This window comes from Mchenga conophoros, linkage group LG9 (assembly GCF_057382185.1).
Source record: "Mchenga conophoros isolate Kocher_MC1m ecotype Shallow Benthic linkage group LG9, M_conophoros_male_GT1.1, whole genome shotgun sequence".
Lineage (NCBI taxonomy): Eukaryota > Metazoa > Chordata > Actinopteri > Cichliformes > Cichlidae > Mchenga > Mchenga conophoros.
Window position 1 is genome coordinate 1,450,963 of NC_140534.1, and position 23,445 is coordinate 1,474,407.

The following is a 23,445-nucleotide window of genomic DNA, read 5'->3' on the forward strand; positions in this document are numbered from 1 at the left end:
TCAAGGCACCCAAAGCGCTTTACAATGCCACTATTCATTCACTCTCACATTCACACACTGGTGGAGGCAGCTACAGTTGTAGCCACAGCTGCCCTGGGGCAGACTGACAGAAGCCAGGCTGCCATATCGCACCATCGGCCCCTCTGGCCAACACCAGTAGGTGGCAAGGTAAAGTGTCTTGCCCAAGAACACAATGACCAGGACAGAGAGCCCGGGGATCGAACCGGCGACCTACTGGTTACAGATACGCTTCCCAACCCCCTGAGCCACGGTCACCCTCATTCATCATGTCCCAATCAGCCCAGATAGCAAAGAGAAAATAAAAATGCATGAAATGAAAGCGTTCGGATCTTAGGAGGTTAATGTTGATGGTGTGCAAGCTTCAGATCTGGGGATCCACACGTTTATCTACAATGTCACACCTGAACAGACACAGGTGATTATGAGAAGTGGTCAGTGGGAACAGTACAAAATCAGATATGCATTAAAAGTTTAATAACGATACTAAGGCGAAGAGTACGAATTATTCACCTGCGCCTAAGAACATCATGCCAAATAAGATTTTATTTCCTCACTTTGATTTTGTCTATGGCACAAAATCATAGCTTGTGTTGGCACAGTACAAATTCAGGCTCCTGTGAGGAACTTCCTACATATGTAGATAACGTGTCACTGACGTGCAGTGACCATAACACAGCCATTTTAAAGTGGGTGAGCAGTAGAAGACTGACCTGTTATTGAAGTTGGTGCAGTAAGTGAGGTCCTTGCAGCCCAGCTGGCAGGGCTCTCTGACGTCAGCCAGGCAGTTGATGAGCTCTGTTTCCACTGGGTTGTACTCACAGAGCTGGTCAAAGTCTTGCCATGTCTGGCTGCCCCAGTTGGAGCTGATCTCCAGACACATGTCCCTGGAACACATTTATAATCAACCTGTAGTTCACCTCTGCTCGCTGTAAATGACACCCAAACACCGTCTTTCACTGATGTCAAGAACTAAAAGTGGCATACCTGCAGAGTGAGGTGTTGGCTTTGGAGCAGCAGTGCAGCTTGGCACAGTCCATCTTGGCAGGAAGGTTATCCTCTTCAGTTATGGAAGGAGTCTGGACACTGCTCAGAAAGCACTGCCACATAGGCTCCTGAGGGAGCGGCTGGGAGCCGCACTCTTTGATCAAACCCTCCATAATCTCATGCTCTGTGCTCATAGTGCGAAGGATTTGTCGGCAAGCCATCTGGCAGTGGGTAGCTGCCCTGTCGCAGCAGTACAGACCTGCATGTGAGACAACGTTACTGAGTTTATACATCGCCCACTGAAATTCCCACGCTCACTACATCAGTCACGAAACTGCACACACAGAGTTTCCACAGATATTTGTATGTCTGTTTAACGAAGTGAAACACTAAACATATATAGTCAAATGTGCAGGATGTCACTCTGTGTGTGAGGCTGGCTTTATGGAAGATGTTTAGTGCAGACGTCCCACAGTGGGTTGGTTAATACACTCATGTTAACTAACTAGTGACAGAACAACAGAACCAAAGACAAGAACCAGTCGTGGGGATCCCGTCTGCACCAGGCCTGGCTGCAGCACTGAGCTGCACAGCAGGGCTCCGTGGGGTAAACACATCCATGTGCTCGGTGTTCAGGACGGTCACGTGGTGCAACAAAAGGTTTATTCAACAAACCTTCAAGCAAGGGTGTGTAGACCTGGGATATAGAGTACGCTTGGGGAGTGTGATGGTGTGTACAGTGTCTATTTAACTGTCTCCACGTTGGGTGAGTGCTGAGTAATTGCATATGCAAAGCACACTGTGCACTGTCGATCTTACGTGCTGCACAATAATATTCAATATTTAGTATTTACTGTTATCTTCACATAGATCATCGCGATGATGTCGTTTATTATATTGCTGTCTTTTTTTGCTTGTTTTCTCTTTTTTCTTTCTCAACAGGTGATCCAGGTGATTCATAGATGTATTTTTTGTCGGTTTGTTTTGTTTGTTTTTGTTTTTTGCCCTTTATCCCCATCCCTCTGTTTTTCTTTCCCTCTTTCTTTCCCCCAGTCATGTCTGTCCCGTGCGTAGAAAGTGAAAATAAAATAAAGTAAACAATAAAAGGGGAATCAAATAGACCAATACGGCAAGGCCGGGATGGTCCATTTGGTAAGGTAAATCCGTTGGGCATCTTTGCCTTTAGACAATAATTCTGATGGCAAAGAGCCAAACAGGACAGGAGGGGAAAAAAAACCTTTCATCTGAGTTTTTAAAGTTATGGATAAAGATCATTTTTGCCAACTTGCCGACTCTTCAGCATGAATTCATAACTGCTTTTACACTTGGAAATTATTAAAAACAAATGTTTCTGTATTACCTCTGGAGTGAATGGTAGCTCAGTCAGTGGTAAACATGGATGAGCTGTACTCAACTTCCTGTCTTAGTGATCGTTTTATATGCACCATATGACATCTGCAGAGTCTCATGGAGTTTGTTTCTAATCCAGCACTTTACTCTCTTCATAGCAAACACTGAGCTGCACTTCCTTTTGTTGTGTGTGAAGCAGATGGACTTACTGTCCACAGGGCTGTGTATGGGGTAGGACTTTGTGAAGTTGTTGACACAGTGAATCAGCTGAGCACTGTGAGTCTGACAGTAGTCTTTGACAGCGCTGATCTGGGACACGGTGGGGGTCGAGTCAGTCCTGAAGATGGCCTGGCAGTACTCTCTGCAGGTGGTGTGACGACCTGCATAGCTGCAGCATGTAGAGCCCACTGCAGGGACACACACACATGCACACACAGGTTAAACAGTAAGAACAGCTGGCTGAGGTTAGGAGTATCAAAGTATGCAGTGACTGTGCCAAGTGGGCCTGAGGTTTTCAAGCTCTGCCAAAATCCCAGTTGGTTACAGTCAGGGAAACAATACCATGACTTGCAAAGAAATGAAGAGTTTATCATTGTGATGGTGCTTTCTTTGTTATTTGTCACACTGTCTCAGATTCACAGATAAACTGGAACAGTGAGGACTCCATCCAGGACAATTCATCCAAGAGCACAGAAGCACAGAGAGAAACAAGAAATGCAGATCTTACTCGCCTCAGGTCAGAGTTCATTATTCAGCATTAAGGAAGGCGCGGGGCAAAACTGGCATCAAGGAGTTCCAAGGAAAAAGCCCCTGCTTACCAAAAAGTCCACACAGGCTCATCTCACATTTGACAAAAAACATTGTGACGAGCCCCAAAACCTTTGATAAAATCTTCTGTGTGTTGTAAAGTCCCGATCCATCGGCATGAAACTAACACAGCATTTCATAAACGCAAAGCACCAACAGACAAACATGGTGGGAGTGTAATGGTCTGGGGCTCTGCTTTGATGGAACCATATACCCTGAACCCACACCTGAAGCTCAAGCACCCTCAGGTTATGCAGCATGGTCCACCAACCAAGCAAGCAAGCAAGCAAGCAAGCAAGCAAGCAAGCAAGCAACCAACCAACCAGCCAACCAAGCAACCAGCCAACCAAGCAACCAAACAAACAAACAAACAAACAAACAAACAAACAAACAAACAAACAAACAAACAAACAAACAAACAAACATGTTTTGAAGAGGCTTAGTGACAGACTGGACTCAAACCCTACACAGCAAAATCTCCAGTGTTAAATTAATACTAGAGAGTGTCTGTATGTGTCCACTCCTCTGAGTGTTAAATATAACAGTGTTATATGTTTAAAAGTAACCTAGTCAGTTTTGAAGATTAACAAAGGCTAACACTGAGCAGTGCTGATTTTCTAACACTGGAATATTTCTAACATTTTGAGTTATTTTCCAGTGTTAGAAAATCAGCACTTATATTTAACACTCAGAGGATTGGACACATACAGACACTCTCTAGTATTAATTTAACACTGGAGTTTTTGCTGTGTATCGACACACTGTGGCATGCTCTTGGAAATTATCCACTGTGACTGAATGAAAACAATTCCGCAAAGAAAAGCAGCCTTCAGAGCAACATGAACGACTCACTGCTGGTTATTACAAACGCTCGATTGCATTTCTCCTCATTAGGTTCAAGGAGCAGCCACTCTTTAACGGTGAAAGGAAGGTTTGTTTTCACAATAGACCATTGTTTAATGAGTGTTTTGCATTAACTTGGATTATCTTTGTCTAATATTAACATTTGTTTAACCCTGTGAAAAATGCAAGTGTGACAAATAAAACTAAGAATAAAACTGGCACTGTACAGCAAAAAACGAATACCACTCAAACTATTCTGTAAAGAATCACAACAAACAGATATAACAACAACAACAGCAACAACAACAACAACAACAATAATAATAATAATAATGATATATCCTCTAAACAAGAAGTTATGAGGTAGGCAAATTACAATGCTCTGCTATTTGTTCATTTATAGTACGTATGACAAACCAAGGATGGAGACAAAAACACTAAATGTGGCAGGAAGTGAGTGAATGACTTACTTTCATTTTTGGTGATGCAGCTGTAGAGCGAGTTCTAGAATGAGAACAAGAAGCTGTGGTGACTCTGCTCACACAGACCACACTACTGCAGCAGAAACATGTTACTGGATTCAAGTCTCTGAACCACTGAATGACCTTTGACCCTTGACTAAAAAAAACCTATATTTGTGCTTTAGTGATTGATCACATTTCATTCAAACATTGGAACAGACGTGAGGAAACTGTGATTCTGACCAAGAAAACACTTGAAGGAATAATAATAACAACAACAGTGTGGAAACATTAGTAACTTCCATGTAAGCGTGCACATTTTCATCGACACATTGATACTCTTGTAAATCTGTAAAGGGAGCAGTCGAAGGAGGAAGAGACAGAAACAAGCATGAGGACATTTACAGTCTGACAGCTAGCTTCAATAAGCGATGTAAGCATAACAGCAACGATCCATCTGTGAGCGACACAGAAACACAGAGCTAAGAACTTCATCTGTCTGACAGTGTGCCACTGCAAAATAATCTCACCTCTCTGAAGCTGTTGGACTTACCTCTGTGGTTTTCTTGCATACTTTTGTTATATCATTTTTTGAAGATGCCTACATGGGGAAAAGAAATCAGATCAGTGTTGGGGACAGCAGCTCGCACCCCAGGATGGACTCACAGCATCTCACCTGTTTGCATTCCTTGCGACACTCGGTCGTGATGGCCAGTTCACAGCAGCCCAGCCCCACCCAGCCTTCTGATTTCCTCGATACTCCTGCAAGCAAATCATACACCAGAGAATCAGCTCTTTGCCACGTGGATTTCTTTCTATGGCTATTAACTATCACACTTTGTGACACTGATTTATTTACTGTTACTGTGAATTATGAAAACAGATTCACATTTACTTATTCTGAGATTTTCATATTCAAACGAGAGCAGCGATAACACCATGGAGGTGGTTTTATGGTGAAGCAGAGCGAGCGAGTTCACTGCCTGCAGTAAGCTCTGCTGTCACATGTCTGAAAACAAAGGTGTTCACTGTAGTCACTGTCTGTGCTTCTCATGCTGTATATTCTGATCTTTGCAGAGTGAACTTCACTATCTCCACGTGTCCGGGGTGGGTGGAAAGTCCTCTCCCCCATCTGTCCAGCCACCATCGTGCACGTGTACAGACACACCTGCAGGACCAGCTTAAGAGTAAATCCATGAATGTTGCTGGAAATCAGTGAACATCAATGATGGACGATGTCTCACTCTGAGAGGACTGGAGGAAGGTTTTTTTGATTCCTTCATCCATCCATCCTCTTCTGCTGATGTTTGTCAGGGTCATCGGTGAGCTGAAGCCTGTCCCAGCTAACATAGAGCGAGAGGCAGGGTGGAGGACACGTCTCCAGCCTGACGCAGGGCTAGCACCCAGAGACAGACAACCATTCACACTCACATTCACACCTATGGGCATGTAGAACCACCAGTGACTCTAACCCCACTAACTGCATGTCTTTGGACTGTGGGAGGAAGTCACCCAGAGACAACCCACACAAACACAGGGAGAGCATGCAAACTCCACACAGAAAGACCCCGGCCTGATTCAAACCCAACACGCTCTCGCTGTGAGGCAGCAGCGGTCTCGCCACTGTGCTGCATAGCCCGAAGTAGACACCGCCCTCAACAGTGTCACATCAGAAAACACCCAGAGGGACATTTTAGACACCTGTGATTCCACAACAACCAAATGTTTTCAGTTGGTGCTAAGCTGCCGACTGCTACAAAGCCATGCTGTTAAGAACATGACGTACACAACCTGACACTGCTATCATCTCTCATCAATGTTCCTCTATAAACAGTATGTACTGTACATTTACATGTGCTGTCCCCGTGTCTGCCCGGCCACGTGTGCTTCTGTTTACTTTCTCCTCTCACCTCCCCGCCAGGGCGGAGCTCATTGCGGGCTCCCGCCCTTGGCTCACATACCTTCTCTTTATCAGGCTGCAATTATGTGTTGGACATTTAAGGCCGGGACACAGACGGTCTCATTGCTGGATGATTGTGCGAGACACGTTAGTGAATCTCTAGCTCTGTGAATCTCCTGTGTGTTTTTGCCTCTGAGTAACCGGCGTTTCCCCGTGTATAGTTTTCCTGGACCCGTCATCTACGGAGAGCAAGTGTGAATGAGATTCCCTTCCCGGATTTTTCCCTTGGACCCTGCAATTGCCCCACTGTATCTGCACTTGGTGATTGTGTAAATAAATGTCATTCCTTGTATTGGACTCTGATCTGCGCTTGAGTGTGACATGTGCTGCACCAACAGATGCCGGTGCAACAGTTTGCAGACAGATTTTATTTTGGTTGGTGGTTAAATACAACAGCAGATCAGCATCAGGATGTCGTGGTTTCACCTGCTTACCTGGAAGTGTAGAATTGATGCACATCCAAAGTTCATTCTGTAAGACATAAAAATGGTTCATGTCAGAGGTTATTAACAAAAAACCTTAATAACAGCTTTTATAATTCAGGTAGCATAATTATCAGATATGTAGCTCTGTTTTTCTCACACACCGTGGGTTTGTTAAAAAAGCAATTTTGCAATTCCACTTCAATGTCTGGGAGAAGAAGCACGAACTTTGGTAACTTTATAATTCCATGTGAATATATTAGTCTGCAGGTCTTTTATGAAAGTAAATGGGTGAAACTAGCAGGTAAAAAACTGAACGAGTTATTATGTGGCCACTCTATAATATTCTTCATATTTATAATAGAGTGATTTGTATATATTAGTGCTATTTGTTAAATGTGTGAACTCTGTAACAGATTGGATTATTTAACTAGCTGAGTCTGTTGCTGTAGCCCACATCATTTCCTCAGGGATTAATAAAGTTTTGTGATTGTGTTAATGTTTCAAAGAAACAATTAACCAATGATTTATTTTCAGAGACAGCTGTAAAGCAAACGTACAGATCAGCAGCTCTGATTGGCTGCTCTGCTGACCACATGTGCACGGCTCCTTCGCTGGTTGTTGGATCAACAGTTTCAGTGAGCCGGTGCTCACACAGCAGTTATCTGCTGCACTATATTAGTTATGCAGAAATCCCATGACTTTACAAAATAACTGAATAAACTGAGCCAGTTCAGTTTTACAAAGAACAGACTCTACATTCTTCATTTCAAACTGAAACAGACGAGTGTTGAAAATATGAATGTGAGGAAACTCCCACTGGAACCAGAGCCCTCTGCGTCCTCTGCGTCCTACAGCTGAGGGACGAAGACACATGTTGTCGAGCTGGTACAGGACAGTAAGACGTACACTTGTTGACATGTCAGCTGTGTTCTCTTCACAGCTTTCAGAAAGCACTTCTTCAAACTCACCGGGCTCAAAGTTTGGCTTTGAAAACTCGGGTTCTTTCACTTCCATAAGGTAACCAGCTTTCACTGCTGAGTAAAAAGAGACTGTTGTTTCCTCAAACCTACCAGCCCCTCATTTATCTTCTCTGTAGTCAGCTGTGCTTACCCGTTCTTGTACTGTTCACCAGGATCGTCTCACAGTGCTGATGAATATTTTATTCCTTGAGCACTGAAACGTGAACACACCAAACACACAGGTGGATAAACAGGAGCTGCTCTGCTCTTCTTGAACTACTCGACACTCTGTGTCCACTTTTCTCCTTTTTGATAACGTTTCCATGAACAGCAGCAGTCTTTTTTTATTTTTTCATTTTATTTTAAATTGTACAGCGAATACATTTTTGTCACTACAAGGGAACGCTGCCTCCTCCTGTGATCTGTTTTTACACTGAAGCTCTGTTTCACAGAGAGGAACAGCAGCAATTATCCATCACAGCTTGTTAATCAACCACAGACCCAGAGAGAGTTTCAGGTCTTTGGAAAGCACACAGGGAAGTTCATTATACAACAGCCAACAGTCACAAAGACTTAGAAAGGAGACTGAATATGAAAACAGGTCCACTGAAAGTATCCATGTTTCTCTTCTGGACATACGCAGTCATCGTTTTGTCACATGACTCACACTGGAGTGGATCTCACCTGGATGCACACACACGCACACAGACAACCCACCTTAGAAATGTCTCAGATAAGCACCTAGAGGAGCCTGGTCTGACAGACACATGGGCAATATACAGACAAACGTCCCCAAGGACACTTTTTTTGATCGTACTCTGATCTGTTTCTTCACCAATCAGTCTGACGTACACAGATACCAGCAGTAGCTCCTGCAGCTCTGGCATTATCAAAGGCATCAGTGCAGAATGACAGGAACTCTACCACACATCACCTGTCCCCTGGTATCCTTTGGGATGGTGTGAAAGCATACATGAGACGGTGAATAATCTAATTTAGTTGTGCAAAAGAAAAAAGAAGCAAAGCTAAGGACAGTAAGGTTACTAGAACAACATCAAAGATCATAATCTCCATAATCTATTCTGCACTCAGAGATTTCCACAGTTTATTAACTGACAGGGCAGAGGGCAGCTCTAGACTCAGTGGTCAGAGGGACGGCGAGAATGCCAGCTGGTCAAGCTGTTTGTTTGAGCCCAGCAATCACCTAACAGAGTTATTTTAATGAGTAACGATCCAGAGGATTCACACAGCAACACAAGGATAAGGGTAGGTTAACATGTGTATGAGATGATGAGGACAGCGTTGGGCGTTAGCTGAAACCTCTCAGGGAGACCAAGACGAGGAAAGTCAAATTACATGTGAAACACCATCAAACTGAACCTGCCTCCCAGTGTCACAACATGTCAGTGAAATCACCACACATATGGTGACGATACTGAAATACTACTATTTTTCACAGATGCATCTATGGTATGAGTTTCAAAGTCCTTCATCATCTTGTTCTTGAGTCGCATTAACCTGGCTGTCCACGCTGCCCCGCCCACCAGCCCTCCCAGCTGTTTACAGCTCAGGAGTACGGACCCCCTCACAAAGTCTGCAAATCCATTTTGTTTTTAGCAAACAGATCCAGCAGAAGAAACTTTTGTAGCAACAGCGTCGGTTGCAGAGCATAAAAATAAACCTTTGCCAGTGAGTAGTTCATGGTTTGTTTTAGTCCTCAAAGTTTTATTCCTTCGCAAGTTGTCGAAATACAAGAATGCTAGAGAACATGGGCACATGGGGACAGTCTACATCAGAGCCTGTTGTTACTGGAGCCTGTTTGCATTATAATGACCTGCGTAGGCCTAAATTTAACGTACATGTGTACTAGTTGTTTGTTTTTCTTACTGTAATTAACAACAGCTCCTTGTGTTGCAGCTGAACATCATCTATTTGTTTGAGCTAAATTGCACAGCTGTTGGTAGAAAAATGAACTGAAAACAATGCAAATGTTGTAAATCAGGGGTGCCCAATCCCGGTCCTCGAGAGCTACCGTCCTGCAGCTTTTAGATGCATCCTTGTTCCCACACACCCGAATCAAATGAATGGCTTGTTATCAGGCCTTTGCCAAACATGATGGCATGCTGAAGAGGTAATCAAACCATTTGATTCAGCTGTGTTGGAGTAGGGATGCATCTAAAAGCTGCAGGATAGTAGCTCTCGAGGACTGGGACTGGGCAGCCCTGTTGTAAATGATCCAAAAAACGAACCACACCGATCAGTACTATTTGGGGACTGGGCTCATGTGCAGTAGCTCTGGCCCTAGATCTTCTAAGTACGCTCCTGCATCCTGTAAATTCTGTTGTACTGGCTTCTCATTAACTTCAGGGCCAACTGTACCTGAGCGAACCCTGCCCTCACACTCCAACATGCATCCACACAAACTCATGTCCACGTGTCAGTTATATTGCAGAGATGCTGATATGAGTCTTCTGCAGAAATTGTGCATATTAGAGCCAAAATATATACGAGTTACTCTGTGAGGCTAATAAACATTTTTATTCACAACATTTTCTAAGTGTTATATATTCAAACCTTATGACACAACACAATACAATCATGAGACAAGGCTTCCAATAGAAGCCATCTTGTTGGTTAGTGTACGTGTAGCTGCTGTATGTGAAATGGACTCACCATAGACTCTGGACAGTAACCAGGTAACCTCTGCAGGAGATGCTTCAGACGTGACTCACTCTTTATAGTGGTGAGCTGCAGGAAAAAGCAAAAATCATGACTTTATATAACACAATCTACACCGTCAATCTGGATCAGCTGGACCAGGTGACCCTGAATCCTCCCTTAGTTATGCTGCAATAGGTGTAGGCTGCTGGGGATTCCCATGATGCACTGGGTGTTTCTTCTTCACTCACTATGTATTAACAGACCTCTCTGCATTGAATCATATCTGTTATTAACCTCTGTCTCTCTTCCACAGCATGTCTTTATCCTGTCCTCCTTCTCTCACCCCAACCAATCACAGCAGATGGCCCCGCCCCTCCTGAGCCTGGTTCTGCTGGAGGTTTCTTCCTGTTAAAAGGGAGTTTTTCCTTCCCACTGTCGCCAAAGTGCTGCTCATAGGGGGTCATATGATTGTTGGGTTTTGCTCTGTATGTATTATTGTAGGGTCGACCTTACAATACAAAGCACATTGAGGAGACTGTTGTTGTGTTTTGGTGCTGTATAAATAACATTGAATCAAAGCTGGTACATGGTTTGTTCTGCCTCAAACCAGTCTGGGTGGGACGAGGCTCACCACTAGGTGATGTCAGCAGAGCGTCTCTGTCAGAGCAGTGCTTGGTTTTTTGGAGATACTGTGACTGAAAGTCAATAGTTAAATTTATATTTTCTGAAATCTTTGAATGTAAAAAAGTTTTACTTAAAAACAAAAACTAATACTAACCCTTCCAAAGACTACTTCCCCTTTTTGTGCATCTTACAACACTTGATTTTCAGCATTTTCTGAGCTTTTTCTTTACTGGTTTTCAACTTTCACTTGCTGGTCAATAAGATCACAGTAAGGTCTACTCGGCATCTCTCTTGAAACCATCACCCCTTCTCACCCCTCACCCACAATTTCCCAAGCACCTCCTTAAGGTGCAGCAATAAAACTGTAACACTCAGCTGCTTTTTGCTCTGATGCAAAAGCCTCTCTCACATTTCCTTTAGTCCTCTTTCACTGACATGAGGATGGAGAGCGAGCGTCACCTTCTGTCAGTTAAAAAAAGTTGAGACTGAAGTTGATAGCTTCAAAGACAATCTGATTTGATGTGAGTAAGGCTTGTTGTGGGATCAACATGGTGTTCCACTGGTAGTGCGTTAGATGACCTTAGGGAGCAAATGAAAGCCCGTCTAACTGCAGAGAGCATCTCTTGCCAAATGGAGGCAGTGTCCAAAGTGTGTGGTCCAACTGGTGCTGTCTGGGAGGGGCATGATAATCCTTTACCTGGTCTGGGTCATTCGTAAGCCAATCAGCATTTGACCTACGCCCAGCTGAGCTACATGCTGTTGGGGTTTTGGAGGACTGCAGGTAGCACATTTACTTGGTTGAAAACCTCTCATTGGAGGCTCTCTGAGGGCAAATACATAAATGGACACAGCCATGAAACAAGCATCTATGTGTTTGTGAATGTGTATGTTCATACCTGGCCACAAGCTTCTCTGCAAGGTGAGAATTCGGCAGCATGGTGGCAACAGGAGGGATCTGCAGACAGAAGCATCAAGTTAGAGTCAGTTAGAGCATCGCCATCAGTGTTTGGTTCACCCAGAGCTACGGTTCTCACATGATGTCAAATCACACTGCTGTGGCTGGAGGCAAATCCAGGGATTTGATGGCATTATTTTTCCAACTGTACTGGGGTAATGCCAGTTGAGCCAAGTTAGTCAGCATAGTTACTGGATGTCAGGATTTATGAGAGTGTGATATATTAAAGCCCTCGAATGACACTGAGCAGCTTAATAACAGGGAGAACAGATGATTACACAAACCACCAACCTAAGAAGATAAACTGACAGCACTTGTGAGAGTTACCTGCCTGATAGCTTGAACTGGGATGCCAACAGCACCTAGCCCCAGTGAGGTCTTTGTCAGTACAGTTTGCTTAATGCTACGATGGTACCAAGCAAGTTAAAGAAGCACGTGGACTGTTAAAACAACCAAACGCAAAAGCAAAGAGAACAAACTCAAAAAAACAAAACTGACCTACTTTGACAAAGAGTCCTGAATGTGAACAAAGGGAAGCTCTACTATTTGTTGGATTACATGAAAGTGGTTGACAGCGGTCTATGTTAGTACAATAGATTCAACTGGATCCACATGAGATGATGACGTCTTCTGACACGTCCTTTCCAATCTCAGAGTGACTTTGTTGCACTAACCTTCATGCTATGCAAATACATTAAACTGGTTGGTTGAGATGAAGCAGACGCCACTATGCACTGATGTGAGTATTTAAGTGTGCTTCGGAACTTTTGCTTGGAACTGGTTTCCAGTTGCATCCAACCCTTACATCGCTAAGCCCATCAACGCATCAGGTTCAGTGGAATAAAGCGCGTGGCCACTGTGCTCTCGAGAATAACAGAGTGACCGATCACCCTTTCCCATCTGACGTATGAGTCTGGGTTTGGCAGTTGCTAGGAGGACAGTAATTTATGTTTCAGTATCTTGTCCAAAAATACTTTTGCCTGAAAGAGTTGGGATTACATGAGTTAGTGCAGTGTGTTTGTGCAGGTGCTCAGTTCAGATGAGATCTGACGTACATGAAGGCCACAGCATATTATTCAAATCATTTCATTTCTTTTACAGACTTCAAAGTGCAAAAATGACACTAAAAGTGAGAAAATTATTTCCAGTGCTGTGTAAAAACAAACCCATCTTGTCTACACACATGGCTGAAAGCTTTCATGTGTATCACTCAGCTAAGTACTTGCCTCACAGCTGAACTATAGTAACCGGGGGGTACTGACACTGCATTCATCACAGCCTGTGTGTGACGCTACACACTGCATGTGTTTAAAACACGATGAGAAGTACATTCTGTTGTATCCATGGCCTTGTTTGGTCTTTCAATCCGCGTACACCCCTGCACCAGCCAGTAGCTTCCTTTTGTTGCGCCCTCCTTAATGACCACTGTTGGCAGGCATGATGAGATGTGAAAGAAAGTGAGTGTGCTGACAGACGTGAAACAAATGATCTGTAGCTTTGTGTGTGCGGGTCTTTTACACTTGTGTCTAAAGAGGAGCTGTGCTGTGAGTGTGTGATGTGGAGAGCCTGCTGAGTAAAGTTCAAACCTGCGCTGTAGCCTAAAAATTGCAACCTTCATGGTAAAGTGATGATGATGATGATGAAGTGTCCTTTAGGTTTACTGGACAGTAACTGTTTCTCTCTTTGAATGTGTACATTTGATGTTATACGTCCTCTCAGTATTTCTAAAGCTGCGTCCACAGTTTGGCCTATTGACCTCAGAACAAATAAACTCTTGTTCACACACACACACAGATTTTGCAAACAATGGCAGGTGATGTAATAACTGGAGGGACTGGGAAGGGCTGATGGCTGGCTGTTAAGCGGTGGCCCAATTTGAGCTTCGCATCCACACAGGAACCAGAGTCCTCCCCAGAGCCACACTGTTCACTTCAATAGCAGTTGGAATAAAATACACTGTAGCACAGCGGTCTCCAGCCTTTTTTGCGCCACGGACCGGTTTATGCCCGACAATATTTTCACGGACCGGCCTTTAAGGTGTCGCGGATAAATACAACAAAATAAAACCGGTACTGGTACCAAAAAAAGAAGATTTATTCATAACACACGTGAAAAGACCCAGGAAAACCGAGTTAACGATCAAAACGATAACAAAATAATGCTGAAAACCGATAAAACCCTGAAAACCAAACATTTCACACCTGAGCCTCAACTCTCGCGGCCCGGTACCAAACGACTCACGGACCGGTACCGGTCCGAGGCCCGGGGGTTGGGGACCGCTGCTGTAGCATATCAACTTCATTCAGAAAAAGAAAGTTAACTGCACAGAACCTCCTCTTATCTGCAGATGATGTGGTTCTGTTGGCTTCATCGGGTGGGGGCCTCCAACCCACACTGCAGTAGACCCCACCCTAGTGTGAAGACAAGAGTCTGAGGCCATGGTCCTCAGCTGGAGAAGGGCAAAGTGCCTACTTCAGCTCAGGCACAGATTTATAGCTGCTTTGAGATTATTATGTTATTCCTGATTGAATAAAAAAATCAGGTTGTAACCAAATATAAAACTAAGGTATGATTATCATCGCTTTTGTCCTTGTTTAATATTTATTCTATATTTGTTATAGTCTTTACTCAAAATAGTTGCCATTTAAAATAAACTGTGTAAAAAGGATTTTCAGCCAATAATGTATCTTCTTCCCATGAAGTTTCCTTATTTATTTTATGATTATTATTTTAAACACACTGCTATTGTTTCCATACATACGTAACTACTAAAGATGACCTTTACTGCACGTCTCCCTCTTTCTCTCTCCTCTTTGCTGTCTCTATCCAATAAAGGAAAAATACTAAATATAATATTTACAAAAACAGAGAGAATGACTGTTCTGCTGTGTGAAATCATTAGGACTGTAATATGGCTAAAACACAATTCTCCCTCACACCAACTAAGATCACAGTATCGCACACAAGCTCTGTAAATATGAATTACAAAAAATAAAAACAAAAACCTTCATTAAAACTAACAATAAAGCCTGAACTCTCCAAGTAAATGGACTGGTTCTTATATGGTGCTTTTCTCAAAGTGCTTTACACAACTTGCACATTCACCCATTCACACCAGCAATCCAGGCATGCAGACTGGGATCAAACCACCAGCCTTCAAGTTAGTAGGTGACCTGCTCTAGCAAGTACTGAAGCAAGTGCTGCAGCCAAATAATACGTAAATGCCACAGATATGGGACAGAGGAGCACGAGGTGTGAGATCTGCATGAAGACCAAGCTGTGCGTGTCTGTGTATGTGTGTGTGTGTTATTGCAACCCTTTTGATTTAAAATTACAAAAGTGTGTTTGTCCAAATACTTTTACATCTGACTACTTCAGGCATCTAAATTCTTTAAGTTTGAGTTTTAGTCGACTAACTGTGATACGATTATAATCTAAAGTTCGTATAATTGAAATATGAAGCGTAAAAGTTTGTTTTTACCACAGAAAGTTGTCCTATATGGCTTACAAAGTGTCTTATTATGGTGTCTCAGTGTGGGGAAAGAGTCACAACTCACAGTCATTTCTATCCAGCAGGTTTTCTGTGCACAGCCTGTGATCAGCTGGATTTAAGTCAAAGTCAAAGTCAAAGTCAACTTTATTTGTCGATTCTGCCACATGTACAGGACATACAGAGAATAGAAATTGCGTTACTCTCAATCCCTAGATAAATAGCAAATGAACATTTAAATATAATTAAATATAAAAGTGATTAAAAATGCAAGTAAAATAATTAAAAAGTAAAAATTTAAATAAATACAATTTTACATATAACAAGAAAGCTATACAATATACAATATAATGGGTAAGTGACATTGAGTGTAAACCAGGCAGAGTAGTGCAAATAGGCAAATAGTGCAAATGGAGATTTAGTAGTGTACAGTAAGAGAAAGTGTAACAACAAAGTCTTATGAGGTAATGGCAGTCCAATGCTCCACAAAGTGACTGGTAACTGGTGCAGGCCAGTGAGTGAGTCAGAGAGTGTGTGTGTGTGAGTGTGTGTGTGACAGAGTTCAGTGAGACCGTGGAGGAGAGAGGGGGCAGAATCGGGAGGGAGTTAACCCCAGTCAATTCAACTTAGAAATACCTACTTGGGTAATAGTTACAACAAATGTATACGTTATTAATAAAAATGATGATTCAATCTTCCTCCCAACCACAAAGTGGTAGCGAGATCTTTTCCATCCATTTTAACGAGGTAATTGCAGGCTAGCCAACACGTTACCAGGCTAACAGCTGACTGAGGAATCAGCTGACTGAACCTGCTACCAGGGTAACCAGATAAAATGGGGCCGAAGAGGACACCGACAGCTGAGGAAGTCGAGGACATTAAAAAGTCCCTTGACTTCATAATGGAGGAAATTTCTACTATCAGGTTGCAGCAGAAAAATAACATTGAAATTGTGGAGGAGGTAAAGCTCCTCCGCATCCAAAATGCCGAAAAAGATAAAAAGATTGCATACCTGGAAAGTAAGGTCGCTGACCTGGAACAATACTCCAGGATAAACGACGTCATCATCACTGGGCTCCATATTAAACCCCGGTCATACGCTCAGGCGGTGACCGCTGACAGCAACGAGGAACCTGGAGAGCTTGACATTAGCTCCACGGAACAACAGGTGGCTGCTTTCCTGCGGTCCAAAGGGATTGCCCTGGACTGTAACTCTGTCGAAGCATGCCACCCTCTTCCCAGGAGGAACGGCAACATACCGGCTATTATATTAAGGTTTGTAAATCGAAAGCACAAGATTACGCTGCTGAAACAAGGAAGAAATTAAAAGGATCTAATGTCTTTATCAATGAACATCTAACCAAACACAACGCTGAAATAGCCAAAAAAGCGCGACACCTTAAGAAGCTGGGAAAAATCCAAAGCACTTGGACGACGAACTGCAAAATATTCATTAAACTAAACGGATCACCAGAGGAAGCCAAAGTTCTGACCATTAAAAATATGGCGGATCTCGAAAAATATCAGTGAGCAACACGATCTGGACGGCAAACAAGGTAACAGACAACCACACACTCACTTATGACACACACTGGAAGGAAGAACTCAGATACATCTGGAAGAATCAGCTGCATCAGTCAGACAGTTGCAGAATATGATCAATTGGAACTGAAAACATTTAACTATATGGATCACAATACACATGACAAATAAAGACTACAATCAGAGGATTAAAACTGAGAATAAATGATCAATTATCCACTTTAACTGTAGAAGTCTCTATGCTAATTTTAGTCATATCAAAGAATATCTTAACCAGTTTTCACATCCATTTAGTGTCATTGCCTTATCAGAAACTTGGATCAATATGGAAAAAGGAACAGACTTTGAACTGGAGGGTTATGAATTCACATTTATAACTAGGCGAAACAAAGGAGGAGGAGGAGTGGCCTTGTATGTGGACAAATCCTTGAAATTTAATGTGGTGGAAAAGATGACGATGGTGATTGATAATGTACTAGAATGTATTACAGTTGAAATTTGTAAGGAAAAAAGTAAAAATGTAATCATTAGCTGTATATGCAGAGCTCCAGGTAGTAGTATTGAGACATTTAAAGACTGGATAGAAGAAACATTTATTGAAATAGCTCGCAAAAAAGTTTTCATTTGTGGAGACTTCAATATTGATTTGCTAAACCCAAATAAACATAAAACCACTGAGGAATTTATAAACACAATGCACTGTATGAACCTATTCCCTAAAATTACTAGACCTACCAGGATTACATCACATTGTGCAACTCTCATAGACAACATTTTTGCAAATGACATTGAAAATAAGACTGTAAGTGGACTCCTGATTAACGACATAAGTGACCATCTGCCAATTTTTACAATCTATGATAGGAATTACAAGATCAATAAAATGGACAGTAAAAAAGAGTACAGACGAGTAAGAACAGAAGAAAGAATGAATGCATTTAAAAAAGATTTATTGAAGGAAAACTGGGGTGAAGTATATCAGGAACAGGACGTTAATAGTGCTTATAATAAATTCCTTAGAATATTTACATTACTGTACAATACCAACTGTCCAATAAAGCAATATAGTACGAAACAGAAATATATGGACTGTCCATGGATAACAAAAGGTCTGCAAAATGCATGTATAAAGAAAAATGCTCTATACAGAGAGTTCTTAAGAACGAGAACTAAAGATGCTGAAATCAGATACAAAAGATATAAAAATAGGTTAACTAATATACTTAGATTTAGTAAAATGGAATACTATAAGAACTGTTACGAGTTCAAAATTGGGGATGGAGACAAGAGAAAAAACCACAATAACAACACTGGTCCGGCCGGGTTGAGTCAAACGATGATTTTAATGATCACACGCGTGGGAGATGGACACTGTATGCAGACAGCCTCTGATCTCAAAATGGTAGAGCATTGCTCAAACTTTTATAGCCTCTGGTGCCTCCACCTTATCATAAAAAGCCTAAACATTCGCATGCTTTCTCTCACACAGCGCCTAAGCTACGACCTTGGCTCCCTGTTTATCTGCTCCTGCTGAGATGGGGCAGAAAACTCCAGCATATTCTGTTCTCTTCTAATCAGACAAATAAGGCAATAACTCTCTGCGAACAGTATTTCTTATAACTCAGCAGTATAATGCATCATAAAACAATGTCATTCATTCACAACAAGTCAGCAGTTTAATGTAATGCAAATCAGTTTAGCTAATGCAATAGTTATCAGCTTCTTCTAATTCAGGAGGAAAATGCAAACTAAACTACATAATAATTCACAATCTTTAATTCAGGGTCTAACATGGCATAAAATAACATTACAATCCAACAGAAGCAATTAGATATAAATAGAAATAATAATAAAAGATTATGGGAAATCCTGAACAGTGTTATAAAATGTGGGACTGGACAAAAGAACTATCCCAAGTATTTCATTTGTAATGACCATGAAGAATACAATATGGATGTTGTGGCAAATAGTCTCAATGAATTCTTTGTAACTGCTGGACCAAATTTAGCAAGAACAATCACTCATCCTGGGAAACCACAGGAAAAACCCGATACACTGATTGACAGAAATCCATATTCTATGTTTCTCACAGCCGTTGATGAAAATGAAGTTCTTGAAATTGTCAAAAAATGTAAAAATCACAAATCTTTGGATTGTAATGATATTGATATGATAGTTGTTAAAAGAGTCATTGAGGCTGTTATAAAACCATTTACATACATCTGTAATTTATCATTTCAAACTGGTCGATTTCCAGACAGAATGAAAATAGCAAAAGTTATACCTCTATACAAATCTGGAAACAAACACCATTTCACAAACTACAGGCCTGTCTCTTTACTACCTCAATTCTCAAAAGTTCTTGAAAAACTGTTTAAAAACAGACTGGAAAAATTTATAGATAAACATAAACTACTCACTGAGAGTCAGTACGGATTCAGATCAAGCAGATCAACATCATCTGCACTATTAGATTCAATAGAATACATCACAAATTCCATAGACAAAAAGCAATATGTGGCTGGGTTATTCATAGACTTGACAAAGGCATTTGACACTATAGATCATGATATATTAATAAGAAAACTGGAACGTTATGGTGTCAGAGGGGTAGTTTTAGATTGGGTCCGGAGTTATTTAAGTGACAGAAAGCAGTTTGTGAAAATAAATGGTGGTTGCTCCTTATGTATGGACATTGCTTGTGGTGTACCCCAAGGGTCAGTTTTGGGTCCAAAATTCTTCAACTTGTACATTAACGACATCTGTAAAGTGTCCAAAGTATTAAAAATGGTTCTCTTTGCTGACGATACAAACATTTTTTGCTCTGGTGATGATCTGCAGAATTTGTTGGAGGATATGAAATAAGTGAAGTGAAGTTCTGGCTTGATAAAAACAAATTATCATTAAATTTGAATAAATCTAAACTGATGTTATTTGGAAATAGTAGTTTAAATACAAATGCAAAGATTCAAATAAATGGTGTTGATATTGAAAGAGTCAGTGAAAATAAATTTCTGGGGGTAATAATAGATGAAAAACTTAACTGGAGAGCTCACGTAAGATATATTCATTCCAAAGTATCACGAAGCATTGCAGTACTAAACAAGGCAAAGCAGGTATTCGACTGAACATCACTTCATATTCTCTACTGTTCACTGGTTTCACCATACTTAAGCTATTGTGCAGAGGTCTGGGGCAATAACTATAAAACCACATTACATTCACTTTTTACTCTTCAAAAAAAGCAATTCGAATCATCCACAATGCAGGTTATAGGGAACATACAAACTCACTATTTTTGCAGTCTGAAATATTGAAAATTGACGATATAGTGAAATTCCAAACAGCACAAATTCTATTCAAAGCAAAAAATAAAGAACTGCCAGGTAATATTCAGAGTATGTTTTTTTTGAAAGAAGGAAGTTATAATTTAAGGGGTTTTTGTAACTTCAAAACAATGAAGGTACGTACTACAAGAAAAGGCTTTTGTGTTTCTGTTCAAGGAGTGAAACTATGGAACAAACTGAATATGGAATTAAAGCAATGTCCAAACATAAAACTGTTCAAAAAGAGTTATAAAAATATGATCTTCTCGATCTATAAAGAAAAGGAAAATATTTAAATTAAGTGAATGTCTCTATTTAAAAACAAACAAAAAATTCATGATGTGATATTATAGTATATAGTATATCAGAAATCTGTTCACTATTTTTATTACAAATTATATCAGTAAGGAAGCTGACTAAATATTCACTGATAATTTATGGCAAAGGGGTGGGATTAAATAAGTGTATACTTCTTCCCACTCCCTTTCAACATGTAAATTAATCAGAATGGTTTTTTGTATGTAATTTGTATAGTATTTTTTTCTCTCTTATTTCTTTTCTAAATGTACTTGTATATTGTTCACATGTTGAAATAAATTACCAATCAATCAATCAATCAATCAATCAATCAATCCAGATCAAACCTTTGGACACAAAGAGGCTTAAACATCTTCAAAATGACTAAAAGCCTGAACTTACAACTCATACAATACAAAACTGTCCATGGAGCACACTACACAGAAGAAAGGATGTGAGGCACGCAGAGTCAAGCATATGCTCAGGCATTTCCACTGAGAACTACATGCATGCTATGTGGTCCCGTATGCCTGTGCAGAGGTTCTGGCAGAGGATACGTAAAGACCTTTCCACATGATTGTGTTTGCTGCAGCCCACACATGGAAGCAAATGCATCATATTCCTTCCTGCCCAATGCATTGGAAAAAAAAATATCCTCATGAGGTGGAATTTAAAAAATGGTTTGTGTATTACTCAATATAGAAATGTACTTCTAGATTAGCTTGGAGAAAACGTCTGCCTCCTCAAACAACAGAATTGGATGAATTTATTCATTCAACTTTCTTATTCTGCACAAAAACAAAGGTGTATACAAAATGTTTGAACATGCACACGGGCCTGTTTTATTCTTAGCACCATGCCTGTGTTAGTAATAATCATTCTGAACCAGGGTAGGCAACACGAGAACCTGGGACTGTTATGAAGGGACACACCAGAAAGCTAAATTCAGCTGGCTCAGTATTAATTCATCATACTAAATAATACTCATTTGATCTCTCACTCGCTGCTAGTAGGAGTAGATGTTAGGCAGTGAAAATGTGAAACAGGTATACACTGTTATTTCATTAATGTTCCTGAGAACATTGTGAACAAAATGTACAGATGTTTGCAAAATGTCATAGATTTACTGAAAGTGCTACTGCAGTTCTGCCTGTAGGTCAATTTCTTCATCTGCAGGTTTTCAGTTTGTTTTCTCAGTGAGACAAAGTTAGTTTGTTTGGGTTTGAACATCTGCATTACTGTAATCGTCACTCAGAGGGTGTAAGTATCTACATATGTTAAACTTCATAACTGACAATGTTTGCACACATGTAAGTCCAAATATGTCTCCTTATATGTGGAAATAAGAATAAAAATCCAGCTGAAATCATTCCTGTCTCGCTCTCTCTTACTACAGTTTCTATATCTAAAAGCACGAGTTCACACTGCAATAGTTTTACACCCTTAATATGTACACACTGTCTACAGAGAAAATAAAGTCAGTATGATAGGAGGGTAGCGTGAGTCTGTCATTTCAAAGGAGCTGTATCTGTAGCATCCATTTATACCTGTAAATGTTTTTACATCCCTAAAGTTTAAAATCGTAAGTAAAATCAAAGCAATGCGTTGAGTAGTGTAACAAATTACTTTTTCAAGTAAATAATTAAATAACCTACTGCATTACTATAAATTAAAGTAATGAGTAATTGTTACAGAGTATAGCATGGTGGAAAAGGATGGAGAGAATCCCCACTAAGCTTTTGGGTTGGCATTTCTTTAGATTTTGTTTTGTATTAATTGCATGCTTTGGTGTTTTTTGTGTTTGATGCGAGGTGTGGGCCACACCCATGTGGGAGTGGAGATTCTACTCTAGTCCAGCTGCCAGCTATTTGGAGTTGAATACAGGGAGCAGCTGATTGGGGAGGATTGGAGCCCTTCTCTATAAAGGGGAGAGGAAAGAGGAAGTAGGGGTTGTCGTTGTTTTTTTTTTGTAGGACACTGGTGAAGCAGGGAAGCTTCGAAGATCCAGGATGAAGTGTGCACATTTTAATGGAAAAGATTTTTAACCTGGCCTGGTTTTGCTTTTAAAATAAACTGAGGATGTTGGAGGGAGGACTCATTCTTATTGGGATGTGAGTGGATGTGCTGGAAGGCAGGAAAACAAACACTGGACTGGAGACTCTCTGTGCCCCTGACAAGGAAACTGGACCAGTTTTGGGGAAGTTCCAGCTCCCAGGATGTGATGTGGAGACCCAGCCTCGAACGAAGTCAGGCCTGAAAAGGTGGGTGGCAAGCCTTTTTGAGGAAGCTGCAGGATTGATACGTTTTGGCTGCTTGTTCTTCCGAGTGACCACCTTTCCCCTGTTTGTAACCAGGCTAACAACCCTGACCGCGGTGGCTTTGGGCCTTGGATTCCTGGCCAGAGTTGTCTTCAGCCAGTAGTTTTACCCGGAGAAAGAACAAATAAATCTTGTGTAACCCATTACAGTGTGCGTGTGGTGGTTCGTTACTGGTCAATATTAGAGCTACTACTTTCTTGTACGTAGGCCATTTTGGGCCTTACGTAACATAATGTCTAATACATTGCTTTTTGAGTGTATCATGTGTGTATGGATCAGGAAATGACATAACAAGTACAGGCACAAGCAGAGGGTGAAATGTTAGAACAGCAATATTTCTACTTGACAAATGTCTATAAACTAAAGCATCCTGGGCGACACCCAGGGGAGGAGCACCAGAGAGGAGGAAGAAATCTGGCTCT

General features: G+C 41.2%; 1 protein-coding gene and 1 long non-coding RNA gene across 2 annotated transcripts in view; one reads left to right on the forward strand and one right to left on the reverse strand.

The window, feature by feature from the left end:
* reck (reversion-inducing-cysteine-rich protein with kazal motifs) overlaps positions 1–23,445 on the reverse strand; it is a 91,603-nt gene that overhangs the window by 54,984 nt on the left and 13,174 nt on the right. Inside the window, exons 2-10 of the mRNA XM_085286135.1 lie at positions 11,992–12,050; positions 10,484–10,558; positions 6,861–6,897; positions 5,143–5,228; positions 5,020–5,067; positions 4,476–4,509; positions 2,565–2,762; positions 1,006–1,264; positions 732–905 (exon numbers count right to left, since the gene is read on the reverse strand). Coding sequence (XP_085142261.1) covers positions 732–905; positions 1,006–1,264; positions 2,565–2,762; positions 4,476–4,509; positions 5,020–5,067; positions 5,143–5,228; positions 6,861–6,897; positions 10,484–10,558; positions 11,992–12,050 — 970 coding nt within the window. The remainder of the gene's footprint in view (positions 1–731; positions 906–1,005; positions 1,265–2,564; positions 2,763–4,475; positions 4,510–5,019; positions 5,068–5,142; positions 5,229–6,860; positions 6,898–10,483; positions 10,559–11,991; positions 12,051–23,445) is intronic.
* On the forward strand, positions 22,438–23,166 carry LOC146566579 (uncharacterized). Its single transcript, XR_014893731.1, has 2 exons — positions 22,438–22,966; positions 23,060–23,166. It is a non-coding gene; the product is annotated as an uncharacterized LOC146566579 (long non-coding RNA).